This window comes from Scyliorhinus canicula, chromosome 6, assembly GCF_902713615.1.
Source record: "Scyliorhinus canicula chromosome 6, sScyCan1.1, whole genome shotgun sequence".
Taxonomy (NCBI): Eukaryota; Metazoa; Chordata; class Chondrichthyes; order Carcharhiniformes; family Scyliorhinidae; genus Scyliorhinus; species Scyliorhinus canicula.
In genome coordinates, this window is record NC_052151.1 from 60,869,907 (window position 1) to 60,885,749 (window position 15,843).

Here is a 15,843-nt window from a genome sequence, read left to right on the forward strand (position 1 = left end):
CAGCATAACTGCATTAGTACCATTTAATCTTCGAATGACCATCACTGCCAAAGATCCCTGTTCAAATCCTCAGTCTACCTTCTATTCTACTTAGAAACTGTCTGAACAAAAAAAAAAAGAAATCGCAAATAAGGTCCTATGCAGCTTTTTCTGTCTCATCATCCCACACCTCTCCCAATCCCCGCATCAGAGCATGAATGACCACACCACCTTGTTTGGCCCAAAGATGAGCTTCAATTCTAACATGAACTTCAACTTGTCTACAGCTGTCTGCATTCTGTCCTGCACATCCTCCTACAGTAGCTCTGTCGCCAACTGCAGTAGAACCCTCATCCTCAGATCCCGACAATTGTGCCAAGCCCATTCAGCTGCATGACTTTTCTTTCAACCTGTTAAAGTCACACCTTACATTTATTTGGCAACTTCAACATAATAAAACAGTCAAAGGTACGTCACAGGAGTGTTATGACACAACATATGACACTAAACCACATAGGGAGCTAATAGGTTAGATGACCAAGCTTGCTCAAAAGGTAGGTTTTAAGGAGTATTTTATAGGAGACCAGAGAGGTGAAGAGGTTGAGGGAGTGAGTTCCAGGGTTTAGGCCTTGACACTGAATACACAACCACTTCTAAAATCAAGGTTGCTCAAGAGGCCAGAATTCGAGATGTGTAGATATCATAAAGGGTTGTGGGACTGGAGGAGATAGGCAGGACTGTGGCCATGGAGGGATTCGAAAACAAAATGATTTTAAAATGGAGCCATTCCTTTGTGGAAAGAAGTAAAAGTGGCAGGTTTGAAGAAGGCCAGGGGAAAGAACTGTTATAAATATGAGCTAGCCTTCTCCCAGTGTCTGCGTACGTCTCCTCACCCTACACAACCCAAAGATATGCAGTGTAGGTGGATTGGCCACACTATTGTCCCTTAGTTGGAAAAATGTTTTTTAAAAAGAATATGAGCTAGGCTGGAAACCAGGGATAAAAGGTGAGTGGTCAATAGTTTAGTAGGGGTATGGTCAAGGGCGCAGGAAATGGGTCTGATGGTCAAGCTGAACTTGAAGAGGGCACGAGGGACGTTCGAGAAGTTAGAGAAAGATGAAAGTTAAGGGCAAGGGGGAATCCTTCGAGGAAGTTTAGTCCAGTGGGATGGGGAAGGGAAAGAAGCAACAGAGGCAGCTGATTGGGTGGTCTCTAACTTAGCAGCAAATAAATCATTGAGCTCCTCGCATTTTTTCTAGGTGGTGAGGCTGGACAATGGTTTGCAGTGCAGAAAAGATGGTGGGCGGGTTTGGGTGAAAGGGGTTGTATCTTTGCATTTCAAGACTATCCTGCAACACTGAGCTGTTTTGGCAGACAAGAACATTTATGGTTTATATGGTGAATAGCTAAACCAGTTGCCCACCATATTAATTTAAGCCTCCAACCCTTGGACTTAGCGGAGTGGAGAGTGGAGCTGTATTGGGAAAACGTCCAGAGGGAGAGAGAGTAAGACCTTTAATGGTGATGAAGGCATCGAGGTGAAAGTGTAGCAGATCAGTAGTTGCAGAAATGTGCTTAGCACCGACTTTTTCAACCAAGCTTTGAGCCACCCCACACAATTCTCCTACGTTGACCCATCCACCATTCCCCACCATCAGTCTATTGGCATTTTTCCACATAAAAGAATGGCTGGATAATTTCAAGTATATGCAACACACTGCAAAGCCACCTTTAGATTTAGAAAATATTTCCTACGGCGCCAAAAGTATTCTTCTTAGCTAATGATGCAGGACCATTATGAATAAGCAACTGTTGGTACAGATTTTAAAATCACTGAGCCAGAAAATTATATATAGTTATTTTCTTGCAAATGTCTAGATACTATTCAACTATTTTCTTTTCATTGGTTTCTTACAGATTCACTTCTATTCTCAGTTCACTAAATATTTGATTACTTTCAAATTATTTGACTTGTTTTTCCCATTTCCTATTACTCAAAATGCCATTGTGGCACATCATTCACATTTCAACTTCTGACATTTAATACAGGTTCTAGAGACTATGCAGCAGAAATAAAAACACCACGCTGCAGACAATACTGAATCTGCACTCCTACAGCGCCATCCACCAGCAGGAGTAAGTACTGCAGCAACACAAGTTTACAGTATCAGCCACAAAGCAAGGTACTTACTAAAGGAAAGATAACCAGAGGAACCACCATGGGAAGATGTATCCATCTGGTTTTACAGGTAGTGCTATACAGATCAAACACTATATTGTTCAATTCCTCCATGCCACTGAGCGTTTACCTCAGACAGTAACCTTTTGGAATGATCTGTCAATTCAACCATTTGATGCTTGTATTTTGAGAAACTTAGTTAAGCAATCAAACCCCTGGTGTATTTACCACGTGGATCATTTGCAGTTGCCATAAATTTATTTGCATAGACAACGGATGGACTAAAATGGCAGATAATTCTAATTAGCAGAAGCAAAAAGAGTGACGGTCAAGTGTCTTCCCTCAGAGTTCCTAAAGAACAAGTGACTATCATGCACCCCCTGTGGACTACTTTAATGTGCCCATATCTTCCAGGTGTAGTAATAATAATAATAATCTTTGTTCGTGTCACAAGTAGGCTTGCAGTAACCAGGGGGCTGTCGGGGAGGTAAGTTTCCCACTTTCAAAACTTACCTTTCAGGAGAAGCGGCCTTCAGTTATTCAGCAGTAGCAGCGAGAGCAGTAACCAGGGGTCTGTCGGGAAGGTAAGTTTCCCGCTTTAAAAACTTACCTTTCAGGAGAAGCGACCTTTGGTTTTTTAACTAACTTTGTTTTTCGGAGTTGTTTTTTTTGTTTCAAAGCAGCAGGAAACCGGAAGTCGGCCGTGGGCATTTCTGGGAAGATGTGTAGTACCTGTATATAAGTTGGGCGGTTACACTTGTAGTGTCCCCCACCCTTCCGCCTCCTCTAAGCTAAAGGGTTGAGTGAATATCAGGTAAGCTCTTCCTTTCTTTTTCTTGTTTTAGCTAAAGGGGATGGCACGGAAGGCAGTGAATGTTCCTCCTGCAGAATGTTTGAGGTGAGGGACGCTGTCAGTGTCCCTGGTGATTTCACCTGTGGGATGTGCACCCATCTCCAGCTCCTCAGAAACCGTGTTAGGGAACTGGAGCTGAAGTTGGATGAAGTTCGGATCATTCGGGAGGCAGAGGTGGTCATAGATAGCAGCTTCAGAGATATAGTTACTCCAAAGAATGAAGATAGATGGATGACGGTGAGAGGGGCTGGGAGGAAGCAGTCAGTACAGGGATCCCCTGTGGTCGTTTCCCTCAGTAAAGCCATGGGGTACAGGATTCTGGCACAGTGTCTTTCCCTGTTGCTCGGAAGGGATGGGGGGAGAGGAGTAGAGCATTAGTCATTGGAGACTCCATAGTTAGGGGGATAGATAGGAGATTCTGTGGGAACGGGAGACTCGCAGTTGGTGTGTTGCCTCCCAGGTACCAGGGTCCGTGATGTCTCGGATCGTGTTTTCAGGATCCTTAAGGGGGAGGGGGAGCAGCCCCAAGTCGTGGTCCACAAAGGCACCAACGACATAGGTAGGAAAAGGGATAGAGATGTAAGGAAGGAATTCAGAGAGCTAGGGTGGAAATTTAGAGCTAGAACAAACAGAGTTATTATCTCTGGGTTGTTACCCATGCCACGTGCTAGTGAGACAAGGAATAGGGAGAGAGCAGTTGAACACGTGGCTACAGGGATGGTGCAGGAGGGAGGGCTTCAGATGCCTGGATAATTGGGGCTCATTCTGGGGTAGGTGGGACCTCTACAAACGGGATGGTCTACACCTGGACCAGAGGGGTACCAATATCCTGGGGGGGAAATTTACTAATGCTCTTCGTGAGGGTTTAAACTAATTCAGCAGAGGGTTGGGAACCTGAATTGTAGCTCCAGTATACAGGAGGTTGAGAGTAGTGAGGTCATGAGTGAGGTTTCAAGGTTGCAGGAGTGTACCGGCAGGCAGGAAGGTGGTTTAAAGTGTGTCTACTTCAACGCCAGGAGCATCAGGAATAAGATGGGTGAAGTTGCAGCATGGGTTGATACCTGGGACTTCGATGTTGTGGCCATTTCGGAGACATGGCTAGAGCAGGGACAGGAATGGTTGTTGCAGGTTCCGGGGGTTTAGATATTTCAGTAAGCTCAGGGAAGGTGGTAAAAGAGGGGATGGGGTGGCATTGTTAGTCAAGGACAGTATTACGGTGGCAGAAAAGACGTTTGATGAGGACTCGTCTACTGAGATAGTATGGGCTGAGGCTAGAAACAAGAAAGGAGAGGTCACCCTGTTGGGAGTTTTCTATAGGCCTCCGAAAAGCTCCAGAGATGTAGAGGAAAGGATTGCAAACATGATTCTGGATAGGAGCATAAGTAACAGGGTAGTTGTTATGGGGGACTTTAACTTTCCAAATATTGACTGGAAACGCTATAGATAGAGTACTTTAGATGGGTTGTTTATGTCCAATGTGTGCAGGAGGGTTTCCTGACACAGTATGTAGATAGGCCTACATCACAGTATGTAGATAGGCCAACAAGAGGCGAGGCCACATTGGATTTGGTACTGGGTAATGAACCAGGACAGGTGCTAGATTTGGAGGTAGGTGAGCACTTGTGATAGTGACCATAATTCAGTTACCTTTACTTTAGCGATGGAAAGGGATAGGTATATACCGCAGGGCAAGAGTTATAGCTGGGGGAAAGGCAATTATGATGCGATGAGGCAAGACTTAGGATGCACAGGATGGGGAAGGAAACTGCAGGGGATGGGCACAACTGAAACGTGGAGCTCGTTCAAGGAACAGCTACTGCGTGTCCTTGATAAGTATGTACCTGTCAGGCAGGGAGGAAGTGGTCGAGCGAGGGTACCGTCATTTACTAAAGTAGTTGAATCACTTGTCAAGAAGAAGAAGGAGGCTTATGTATAGATGAGACCAGAAGGTTCAATTAGGGCGCTCGAGAGTTACAAGTTAGCTAAAGAGTGAGCTAAGAAGAACCAGGGGGGGACATGAGAGGACTTTGGCAGGTAGGATCCAGGATAACCCTAAAGCTTTCTATTAAGAACAAAGAACAAAGAAAATTACAGAAAAGGAACAGGCCCTTCGGCCTTCCCAGCCTGCGCCGATCCAGATCCTTTATCTGAACCTGTCTCCTATTTCCCTCTGTTGCCGCCCGCTCATATACCTGTCTAGATACCTCTTAAATGATGCTATCGTGCCCACCTCTACCACCTCCGCTGGGTATGTCATACCTATAGGTATGTCAAGAATAAAAGAATGACTAGGGTAAGAATAGGGCCAGTCAAGGACAGTAGTGGGAAGTTGTGCGTGGAGTCCGAGGAGGTAGGAGAGGTGCTAAATGAATATGTTTTGTCAGTATTCACGCAGGAAAAAGACAATGTTGTCGAGAATACTGAGATACAGGCTACTACACTAGTAGGGTTTGCGGTTCATTAGGAGGAGGTGTTAGCAATTCTGGAAAGTGTCCCCAGGGCCGGATGGAATTTATCCTAGGATTCTCTGGGAAGCGAGGGAGGAGATTGCTGAGCCTTTGGCTTTGATCTTTATGTCGTCATTGTCTACAGGAATAGTGCCAGGAGACTAGAGGATAGCAAATGTTGTCCCCTTGTTCAAGAAGGGGAGCAGAGACAACCCCAGTAACTATAGACCAGTGAGCCTTACTCCTGTTGTGGGCAAAGTCTTGGAAAGATTTATAAGAGATAGGATTTATAATTATCTAGAAAGGAATAATTTGATTAGGGATAGTCAACACTGTTTTGTGATGGGTAGGTCGTGTCTCACAAACCTTATTGAGAAGGTGACCAAACAGGTGGACGAGGGTAAAGCAGTTGACGTGGTATATATGGATTTCAGTAAAGCTTTTGATAAGGTTCCCCACGGTAGGCTATTGCAGAAAATACAGAGGCATGGGATTCAGGGTGATTTAGCAGTTTGTATCAGAAATTGGCTCACTGTAAGAAGACAGAGGGTGGTGGTTGATGGGAAATGTTCAGCCTCAAGTTCAGTTACTAGTGGTGTACCACAAGGATCTGTTTTGGGGCCACTGCTGTTTGTCATTTTTACAAATGACCCGGAGGAGGGTGCAGAAGGATGGGTGAGTAAATTTGCAGATGACACTACAATCAGTGGAGTTGTGGACAGTGCGGAAGGATGTTGCAGGTTACAGAGGGACAGGGATAAGCTGCAGAGCTGGGCTGAGAGGTGGCAAATGGAGTTTAATGCAGAAAAGTGAGAGGTGATTCATTTTGATAGGAGTAACAGGAAGACAGAGTACTGGGCTAATGGTAAGATTCTTGGATGAGCAGAGATCTCGGTGTCCATGTACATAGATCCCTGAAAGTTGCCACCCAGGTTGATAGGGTTGTTAAGGAGGTGTACAGTGTGTTAGCTTTTATTGGTCGAGGGATTGAGTTTCGGAGCCATGAGGTCATGTTGCAGCTGAACAAAACTCTGGTGCGGCCGCATTTGGAGTATTGCGTGCAGTTCTGGTCGCCGGATTATAGGAAGGATGTGGAAGCATTGGAAAGGGTGCAAAGGAGATTTACCAGGATGTTGCCTGGTATGGAGAGAAGATCTTATGAGGAAAGGCTGAGGGACTGGAGGCTGTTTTCGTTTGAGAGAAGAAGGTTAAGAGGTGACTTAATTGAGGCATACAAGATGATCAGAGGATTAGATAGGGTGGACAGTGAGAGCCTTTTTCCTCGGATGGTGATGGCTAGCACGAGGGGGCTTAGCTTTAAATTGAGGGGAGATAGATATAGGACAGATGTCAGAGGTAAGGGCATTTAAATGGTCATTGGATAAACATATGGATAAGGGAATAGTGTAGATGGACTTAAGAGTGGTTTCATAGGTCGGCGCAACATCGAGGGCCGAAGGGCCTGTACTGCGCTGTAATGTTCTATGTTCTATGTACATGAAAATTGCAATGAAGTTACTATGAAAATCCCCTCGTCGCCACACTAGATGACGATGACAATAAAAACAGCAACTGAAAAGACAAATGCAATGCCATATTTATATCTGGCTTCTGTGGATCTTACTTTTTTTAAAATACATTTAGAGTACCCAATTTATTTTTTCCAATTAAGGGGCAATTTTGGGTTGTGGGGGCGAAACCCACACAAACACAGGGAGAATGTGAAAACTCCACATCGACAGTGACCCAGGGCTGGGATCAAACCTGGGACTTCGGTGCCATGTGGCAGCAGTGCTAACCACTGTGCCACCCTTGTGGATCTCGCTCTCTGTCTGTTGTGAATATTTCAATTTGCTCAAGTTGAGAATTTGTTAAAACAGAAACAAACTGGCATCAGGATAAGAGAGACCCTAGAATGCCAAAAACAAATCAAATACAAGGCTCAATTTACATGACCTCTTGGTAAAAGTTTTTAAAATAGCTTATTCAAATCATCCTTTGCATGACATTTCAAATTCAATAACCATTTGAAATTCTGCTGTTCCTTTCACTTAAGTAACCAGTGCCCTGGCATATTAATCGTCTAATTCACTTGGTTTCAAATGCTGCAAATGCAATCAAAATGATAATTCAGATCAACATAACAAGATTATTTTTCTCCAATAAAACTAGCACAGATAAAGTCTACTTACCCTTTGCACTGTAGTTTAACATATTTAATTCCTTCTTTTTCTATTTCATCCCTGTCATAAAACCTGCTTGTGTTTGTTAAATCAACTAAGAGTCCCATGTTCACCTGAAAGAAAAACATATAATGTAAAAAAATGCTTTAGGCAAATTATGCACAATTATAAACTAGTTAAAACTTTTCATCAACTCAATGTAATTTCTGTCCTTTCTCACTGTCAAACTGTTTCTGCACCTTGAAATATTTCTGAAACAGATTCCAGTGGTCGCACATTAGGTGGCTCCTGCTCAAAGTGGAATTGTTTTGAGTCTTTTCGCCCATTTTGGGAGGAGTTATGCAGGTGGAAAAAGTGTTCAAGTAAAGGGACTAAGAATTCTCCTTCGGTAGGGCATGTCCAGGGCCTACCAAATGAAAAGTGCAACAAGTAAGGGCAACAGTCAGACCTCTTGAACTGCAACGGAGGGAAAGCTGGTGGGAGCTCTGTGACGACGTTGCCCATTCAGTGGTCAACAGGACAGTTAGTGGGGTTCCTGACGGCTACGTTTGAGCAGCAGAGGGTGGCCGGGCTGATCCAGGCAGCCATAGAGTGGAGCAAAGGCTGGGGGCACAGCATGTGTCGCTCCAGAAGGCGAAAACAGTTTGTGGCTGACCACAAGGATCGGTTGGCTTCATTGAGGTGGAAATCGTGCTGGTGGTGGAGGGCCAGAAAAAGTTGAAAGAGAAGGTGGACAACTTGGAGAGTCGCTCGAAGTAGAATCTTCGGATTGTGGATCTGCCTGAGGGGATCGAGGGGACGCAGGGCCTACAATATATGGCGAGGATGTTAGAGAAGTTGGTAGGTGCGGGTCTCTGACCGACCTTGAGATGGATCAAGCACACGTCACCAAGGATGAGGCCAAAAGCAGATGGAGCCACCGAGAGCGATCGTGGTGCGGTTACACCGTTATTTGATTAACGAGAGGATTCTGCAGTGTCCAGAAATGAGGGTGCACTTGGGAAGGCCATGCGGAGCTTATTTATCAGGACCTGGGAGTGGAGTTGGCCAAGCGACAGGCCGGGTTTAATAGAGTCAAAGCGGCCCTATACAGGAAAGACGTGAAGCTCAGGGTGCTGTATCCTGCTCATTTGTGGGTCACATTCCGGAGTCGGAAGTTTTATTTGGAAATTGATTATTGGTGCATGTGTTAAATTGATTATGCTGTTTCTCTGCTCACCGCCCACGGTTGGGATTTGTGATTGGTGCTTTTGCGGTGGCGGGACAGGTGGTAGAGTAGCGTACCACCACTATAAGGGTAGAGTAGGTGGGGGAGAGGGAGAGGGTGGGATGAGGGGGCCAGGGTGGGCAGGAGGTTGTCTATGGGTCGGAGAGGGGGGGACGCTATGCGAGGAAGATGGTGGTTAGTTCAGGTGGGGGCCACTGTGCTAGCAGGTAGGCTAGCGTACGGATGGTTTTTGAGGTGTCTTCCAATCTTTAATAACTACTTACATCGCCTTTTCTTGACTGTCGCTGAGTCAAACCCCTGGAATTCCCTCCCTAACAGCACTGTGGGTGCACCCAAATCATATGGACTGTAGCAGTTCAAGAAAGGATGGTCATATTACCACCCTTTAAGGACAATTAGGGATGGGAAATAAATGCTGACCTAGCCAGCGACGCCCACATCGCATGAATGAATTGTTTAAAATTGGCATAGAGATACTAAGTCAAACGTACTGTGAACTTCAATGGTTATATATCAGGGTTTTTCAAAGTCAGGGTCATGACTCACGCGGGAGGAGCGCCGGTCTTTCACTTTGAGAATGGCGGGAAGTTTGAAAATGCCAGATGCTTCGGCAGAGAGGGCGAGTCAGCAATGATGGATGGTCAGTGGGGTGGAGAGAGAAACTTAAATCTCCGCGGTTCTGGCTTACCCCCAGTGGGCAGCACAGCAGCACAGTGGGTAGGCATTGTTGCTTCACAGCTCCAGGATCCCAGGTTCAATTCCCGGCTTGGGTCACTGTGGTGAATGTGGTGAATGTATAATTCACACTGTGTATCACTGTGTCCCTGTGGGCTCTATCTGTGAGCCGTTGCGCGGCTCTGCCCACAGGGGGAGATGAGGAGCATGCACAGGGCTCCACCCTTGGCTCCACCGATGGCTCCGTCCATGACTCTTCACAACAAGAAGTAAAAGTGCTGCGGTCTTGCGAGCCTGCCCTCAGTCATCTGGTCGCAGGCAGGCTCAGTTGTAAGTCGATTAAAGCCACAGTTTACTTCTACTCATGTCTTGAGTGAATTGATGGTCGCATCAATTTAATCGACTTAAAAAAAACCACCATGGAATCAGCCCTCAAACCTGATCGACTGGAACTCAATCCACAGGCCGCAGAAGCGAAGGAAATATTTCTACATTGGCTTCGGTGCTTCAAGGCCTACCAGACCTCTGGTATGTCCTCCCAGACCTCTGCGCCCCTCTCCTACTCGGACTCGATTTTCAATGTAACCTCAGGAGCCTAACACTCAGCTTCGGCGGACCCCTGCCCCCTCTCACTATATGCAGTTTAGCAACTCGAAAAATTGACCCCCCCCTCCACTCTTCGCTAACCTCACCGCTAACTGAAAACCCGTGGCCACTCGCAGCAGGCGGTATAGCCTGCAGGACAGGGTATTTATTAGAGCCCAAGTCCAGCGTGAGGGAGTCATAGAGGCCAGTAATAGCCCCTGGAGAGCTCAGGTGGTGGTCGTCAAGACCGGGGAAAAGTTCCGGACGGTGGTTGATTGCAGCCAGACCATTAACCGGTTCACGCACCTCGATGCGTATCCCCTCCCCAGAATTGCAGACATGGTCAACCAGATCGGCCAGTACCGCATCTTCTCCACGGTGGATCTGAAGTCTGCATACCACCAGCTCCCAATCCGCCCGGAGGACCGCCACTACACGGCGTTCGAGGCCGATGGCCGCCTCTTCCATTTCCTCCGGGTCCCCTTTGGCGTCACAAATGGGGTTTCGGTGTTCCAGTGAGCAATGGACCGAATGGTGGACCAGTACGGGCTGCGGGCTACGTTTCCGTACTTGGATAACGTCACCATCAGCGGCCATGACCAGCAGGACCACGACGACAACCTCCACCGATTTCTCCAAACCGGCCAAAAACTCAACCTCACATACAAGAAGGAGAAATGCGTTTTCCGCACAGCCAGACTAGCCATCCTCGGCTACGTCGTGGAAAATGGGGTCCTAGGGCCTGACTCTTACCATATGCGCCCCCTCTTACAACTCCCTCTCCCTCACTGTTCCAGGGCCCTCAAGAGGTGCCTTGGAATTTTCTCCTACTACGCCCAGCGAGTCCCCCAATATGCGGACAAAGCCCGCCATCTATTTAAGACCACACTCTTTCCACTGTCAGCCGAGGCCCGCCAGGCCTTCAACTGCATTAAGTAGGACATCGCCAAAGCCGCCATGCGGGCGGTGGATGAAACCATCCCCTTTCAAGTGGAGAGTGACGCCTCAGAGGTCGCTCTCGCCGCCACTCTGAACTAGGCAGGTAGGCCAGTAGCTTTCTTCTCCCGAACACTCTTCGCTTCTGAACTTCGACACTCCTCAGTCGAAAAAGAAGCTCAAGCCATTGTGGAAGCCGTACGGCACTGGAGGCACTACCTCGCAGGTAGGAGGTTTACCCTGATCACTGACCAGAGATCGGTTGCCTTTATATACGACAACTCGCAACGGGGCAAAATAAAAAATGACAAAATCTTGAGATGGAGGATCGAACTCTCCATCTATAATTATGATATCGTATACCGTCCAGGCAAGTTCAACGAGCCCCCAGATGCCCTGTCCCGCGGCACATGCGCAAGACGACCGATTACAGGCTATTCAAAATTACCTCTGCCACGCGGGGGTCACCCGGCTCGCCCACTACATCAAGGCCCGCAATCTGCCTTTCTCCACCGAGAAGGTAAAAGCTGTCACCAGGAATTGCCCGGTGTGCGCGGAGTGTAAACCGCACTTCTATCGACCAGACAAGGCCCACCTGGTAAAGGCATCCAGGCCCTTTGAATGACTGAGTATCAATTTCAAAGGTCCCATTCCCTCGACCAACCGTAATGTGTACTTCCTTCACATCATAGACGAATTCTCTCGCTTCCCGTTTGCCATCCCGTGCCCCGATATGACCTCCCACACAGTCATCAGAGCCCTGCACAGTGTCTTCACTCTGTTCGGTTTCCCTAACTATGTCCACAGCGACAGGGGTGCGTCCTTCATGAGTGACGAGCTGCGTCAGTACCTGCTCGACAAGGGCATCGCCTTGAGCAGGACTATCAGCTATAACCCCAGGGGGAACGGGCAGGTGGAGAGGGAGAACGCGATGATCTGGAAGACCGTCCTACTGACCCTACGGTCCAGGAATCTCCCGACCTCCCACTGGCAGGAGGTCCTCCCCGACACGCTCCATGCAATTAGGTCCCCCCTGTGTACAGCCACTAATCAGACTCCTCACGAGCGATTATTTGTTTTCCCTAGGGGCACTACCACGGGAGCCTCGCTTCCATCCTGGTTGAGGACACCAGGCCCGGTTCTCCTCCGGAAGCACGTCCGGACACATAAAACGGACCCGCTGGTAGAGGGGGTCCTACTACTACATTCAAACCCCCACTAAGCATTTATCAAACACCCCGACGGCCGGCAGGACACCGTTTCCCTCCGGGACCTGGCGCCTGCAGGATCTACCACCACCACTGAGATACCCCTCACACCACACCCCACCCGACCCCCCACGCCCTGCGCCCCCGCGCCTACAGGTTCCCTGCGTCCCCTCACCCGTCACACCGGTCAGGAACGAAGCTCGGAACGAACCACCCCCCGGAGTCCACCCTCAGATTCACACCGGACATCAGCACACAGCCATCCGAAGGGGCTGCAAACCCGGTGCTCCGCCGATCCCAGCGGACGATTCGAGCACCGGACCTACTCAACTTATAGACCCGTCACCCCCACCGGACTGGATTTTTTTTAACGGGGGTGAGACCCAGTGATGGTGAGACCCAGTGATGTGGGGGGGGAGGTGAGACCCAGTGATTGGCGGGAGGTGAGACCCAGTGATTGGGGGGGGGGGGGGAAGGTGAGACCCAGTGATGGGTGGGGAGGTTGAGACCCAGTGATGGGTGGGGGGAGGTTGAGACCCAGTGATGGGGCGGGGAGGTGAGACCCAGTGATTGGGGGGGGGGTGAGTCCCAGTGATGGGTGGAGAGGTGAGGCCGCTTCATCCCCACGGTCAGGAGGAAAATCTGCACACACATACATACACCCCCCACTCCCGAGGTCACTCTTGAAGAAATGTACTGTTTCTGCAATTTGACATGAACTGTAATGAAATTGCATTGTGGAAAAATTTTGGATTTTTAAAGCTAGATTGTGATACTCTTTATGTTGTGTTATGTTGCGATCTCTGGTGCCTGCTTGTCCAAAATAAAGTATTTATTGCAACAAAAAGAGAATGGTGGCTGCTGCCGCCTTTTAAATGAAAATAAGTTAGGCTGTGTGAACATTTTCAGAAATAAGCTGCAACAGATAGATAGCAGGACCGCTCCCCGCACGCACACTTGATGTTCAGCACCCTCCAGGTATGTGCTTTTGGCGCTAAATCACAGAGCAGTGTTGCCTTCATTTTCCAGCTGCTGGCAATCAAGACAAGTGGACTGTGAAGATGAATGGTTTTCTTAGAAGTAACAGACGGCCAGCGACTCAAATAGGCAGTTTACCTATTGGACAGGATCTCAACAGAATCTGCTCGATAGAACTGCTCAGAAGAGTCCAGGGCAGGAAGGAGAAGTGCTCGTGTTCACTCTGCATACAGCCCCAGGACCTCTGGTTAACAGCCTTCAATGAAGAAACAACGCGGGAACAAAGCAGTATAAAGATAATTTCTTCAAGTATGGTTTTGTCCTTCATGACGACCTAGATTGGATTTTTCGTTTCGGAACAGTGAAGATGGGACAAAGTAACTGGCTGAAGTCTGATATGTGCATTGTCCTCTTCTCCTTTGCAACTGATTCAAGTGAGATCGTGAGGACAAAGCAGACCTTTTCTCATTAAAGATAAACAAATGTGATGTTTGTCACGAAGATTGGCCGGCATGGTTCTTAAAAATCGACCAGTTTGTAAAAGTGGGTCCCTTTAAAAAAAGTTGAACAACACGGATATAGATCCCAATGATATTGGAGCACATGACACACAGCCCATTTTCCATTTCTGGCCAGGGCATATAGCTCATCATGCTCAGGTGTTTCATTTATTTTCCTTTTCAAATCAGCATTTTGAAATCAGACCAGTCATCCACTTCTGATCTCTTCTTTTCACTTTTTTTTTTACTGTAATAACCTTTATTGTCACAAGTAAGCTTACATTATTGCTGCAATGATGTTACCATGAAAATCTCCTACTCGCCACATTCCGCCGCCTGTTCGGGTACACAGAGGGAGAATTCAGATGGTCCAATTCACCTAACAAGCACGTCTTTCAGGACTTGAGAGAGGAAACCAGAGCACCCAGAAGAATCCCACGCAGACACGGGGAGAACGTGCAGACTCCGCACAGACAATGACCCAAGCCGGGAATTGAATCTGGGACCCTGGCACTGTGATGCAATTGTGCTATGGTAATATTTCCTTCTCAGTTCGTGTCTACTCAAATTCGTCCAGTTGCATTCTTGTTCTGAGACTTCTGCTTCTTCCATCTTCTCAATCTTGAGATATTTATATTTGTTTTATTACTTTAAAAAGAGCGAATGCTGGCTTCTCTAAAATTCTCATCTTTAACATGTCACGGTCTAAATCATCGCACATCTTTTACTTTTTTGGAATTTTTAGTTTCATCTTAATTTTTTTCTAGAAGAAGAAAATAATCTATACTTATATAAGCTCCATATTACAATGTACTCTACACTGTCTCTGAAGTTTCACCATCACATAACCTATTTGATTTCTATATGCATCGCCTGGACCTCTCCAAGTGTAGTTTTCTTTTTGGTTATTAAAGATGTTTGCCACCATCAAATCATTTTCTTGACAAAATTGTATCAGTCTTTCTCCTCTTTCATTTCTCAATCCAAGGCCATATTGACTGTTATATAGCAGTTTCTACTGTTTAAATAAGCATCTTTCTATTTGATGTGTTAAAATGTCTTGAACAGAAGTGCGCATGAGCATGTGACATCATCGGGAGCACAGGCTTTCAGTTTACCTACGGGGATCTTGTGTATAGGTGTGTTTAGTTGATGTCTGAAGCCAAACTAATATCACCTCAATGTTTTCTGAAGTAAAGAAGATTCAACTTTTACAACGCCTTCAACAACCTATCTTCTGGCTAAGTTGCCACATTTATCTGGCAACAAGTAGCTAGTTTGCAACTTGGTTGGCAGCAATGGCTATGTTTGGGACTATCAGTGAGTTTGTGGAGGGACACAAGTACTGGACTGAGTGTGTGGAAAGGTTTGGACACTGCTTGCAAATGGAATTACAGACGAGGTTAAAAAGCACTCAGTTCTCCTGAGTTTATGTGGGGAGACTTACGAGCTAATGAGGATTTTAAAAATAAATTTTAAGTATCTTTCACTTTTTTTCCCCCAATTAAGGGGTAATTTAGCATGGCCAATCCACCTACCCAGCACATCTTTGGGTTGTGGGGGTGATAACCAGGTAGATACAGGGAGAATGTGCAAACTCCACATGGACAGTGACCCGGGTCCTCGGTGCAATGAGGCAGTGCCAATAGCAAGTCAAATGCTGGGCAGGGAATTGCACATTCAAACTCAAAGAAGCATCAGTCTGCTATGCATCACCTCGAACTCACAAAGCAAGAAGAGTAGTGAAATGAAATGAAATGAAAATCACTTGTCACAAGTAGGCTTCAAACAAAGTTACTGTAAAAAGTCCCTAGTCGCCACATTCCGGCGCCTGTTCGGGGAGTCTGGTACAGGAATTGAACCATGCTGCTGACCTGCCTTGGTCTGCTTTCAAAGCCAGCTCTTTAGCCCGGTGCTAAACCAGCCCCGCTCCTACAACATGCTCAATATGAGTGAGGTGAACACAGAGCCCATTTATGCTACAGTGGAAGTCGATGGACAGAAACCTGAAGATGGAGGTGCACACATGAGCCCCTGCATCTGTCAGTGAGGAGACCTTCAGGAAGATTTGGGGCTCTAAGCAGGCCCCATC

The 15,843-nt window shown here is 47.0% G+C and overlaps 1 protein-coding gene across 1 annotated transcript in view; it reads right to left on the bottom strand.

Annotated features, from left to right (window-relative positions):
- The window catches only part of rngtt (RNA guanylyltransferase and 5'-phosphatase), a 519,190-nt gene that overhangs the window by 471,337 nt on the left and 32,010 nt on the right, over positions 1 to 15,843 (bottom strand). The window contains exon 3 of the mRNA XM_038799337.1: positions 7,651 to 7,754. Coding sequence (XP_038655265.1) covers positions 7,651 to 7,754 — 104 coding nt within the window. The remainder of the gene's footprint in view (positions 1 to 7,650; positions 7,755 to 15,843) is intronic.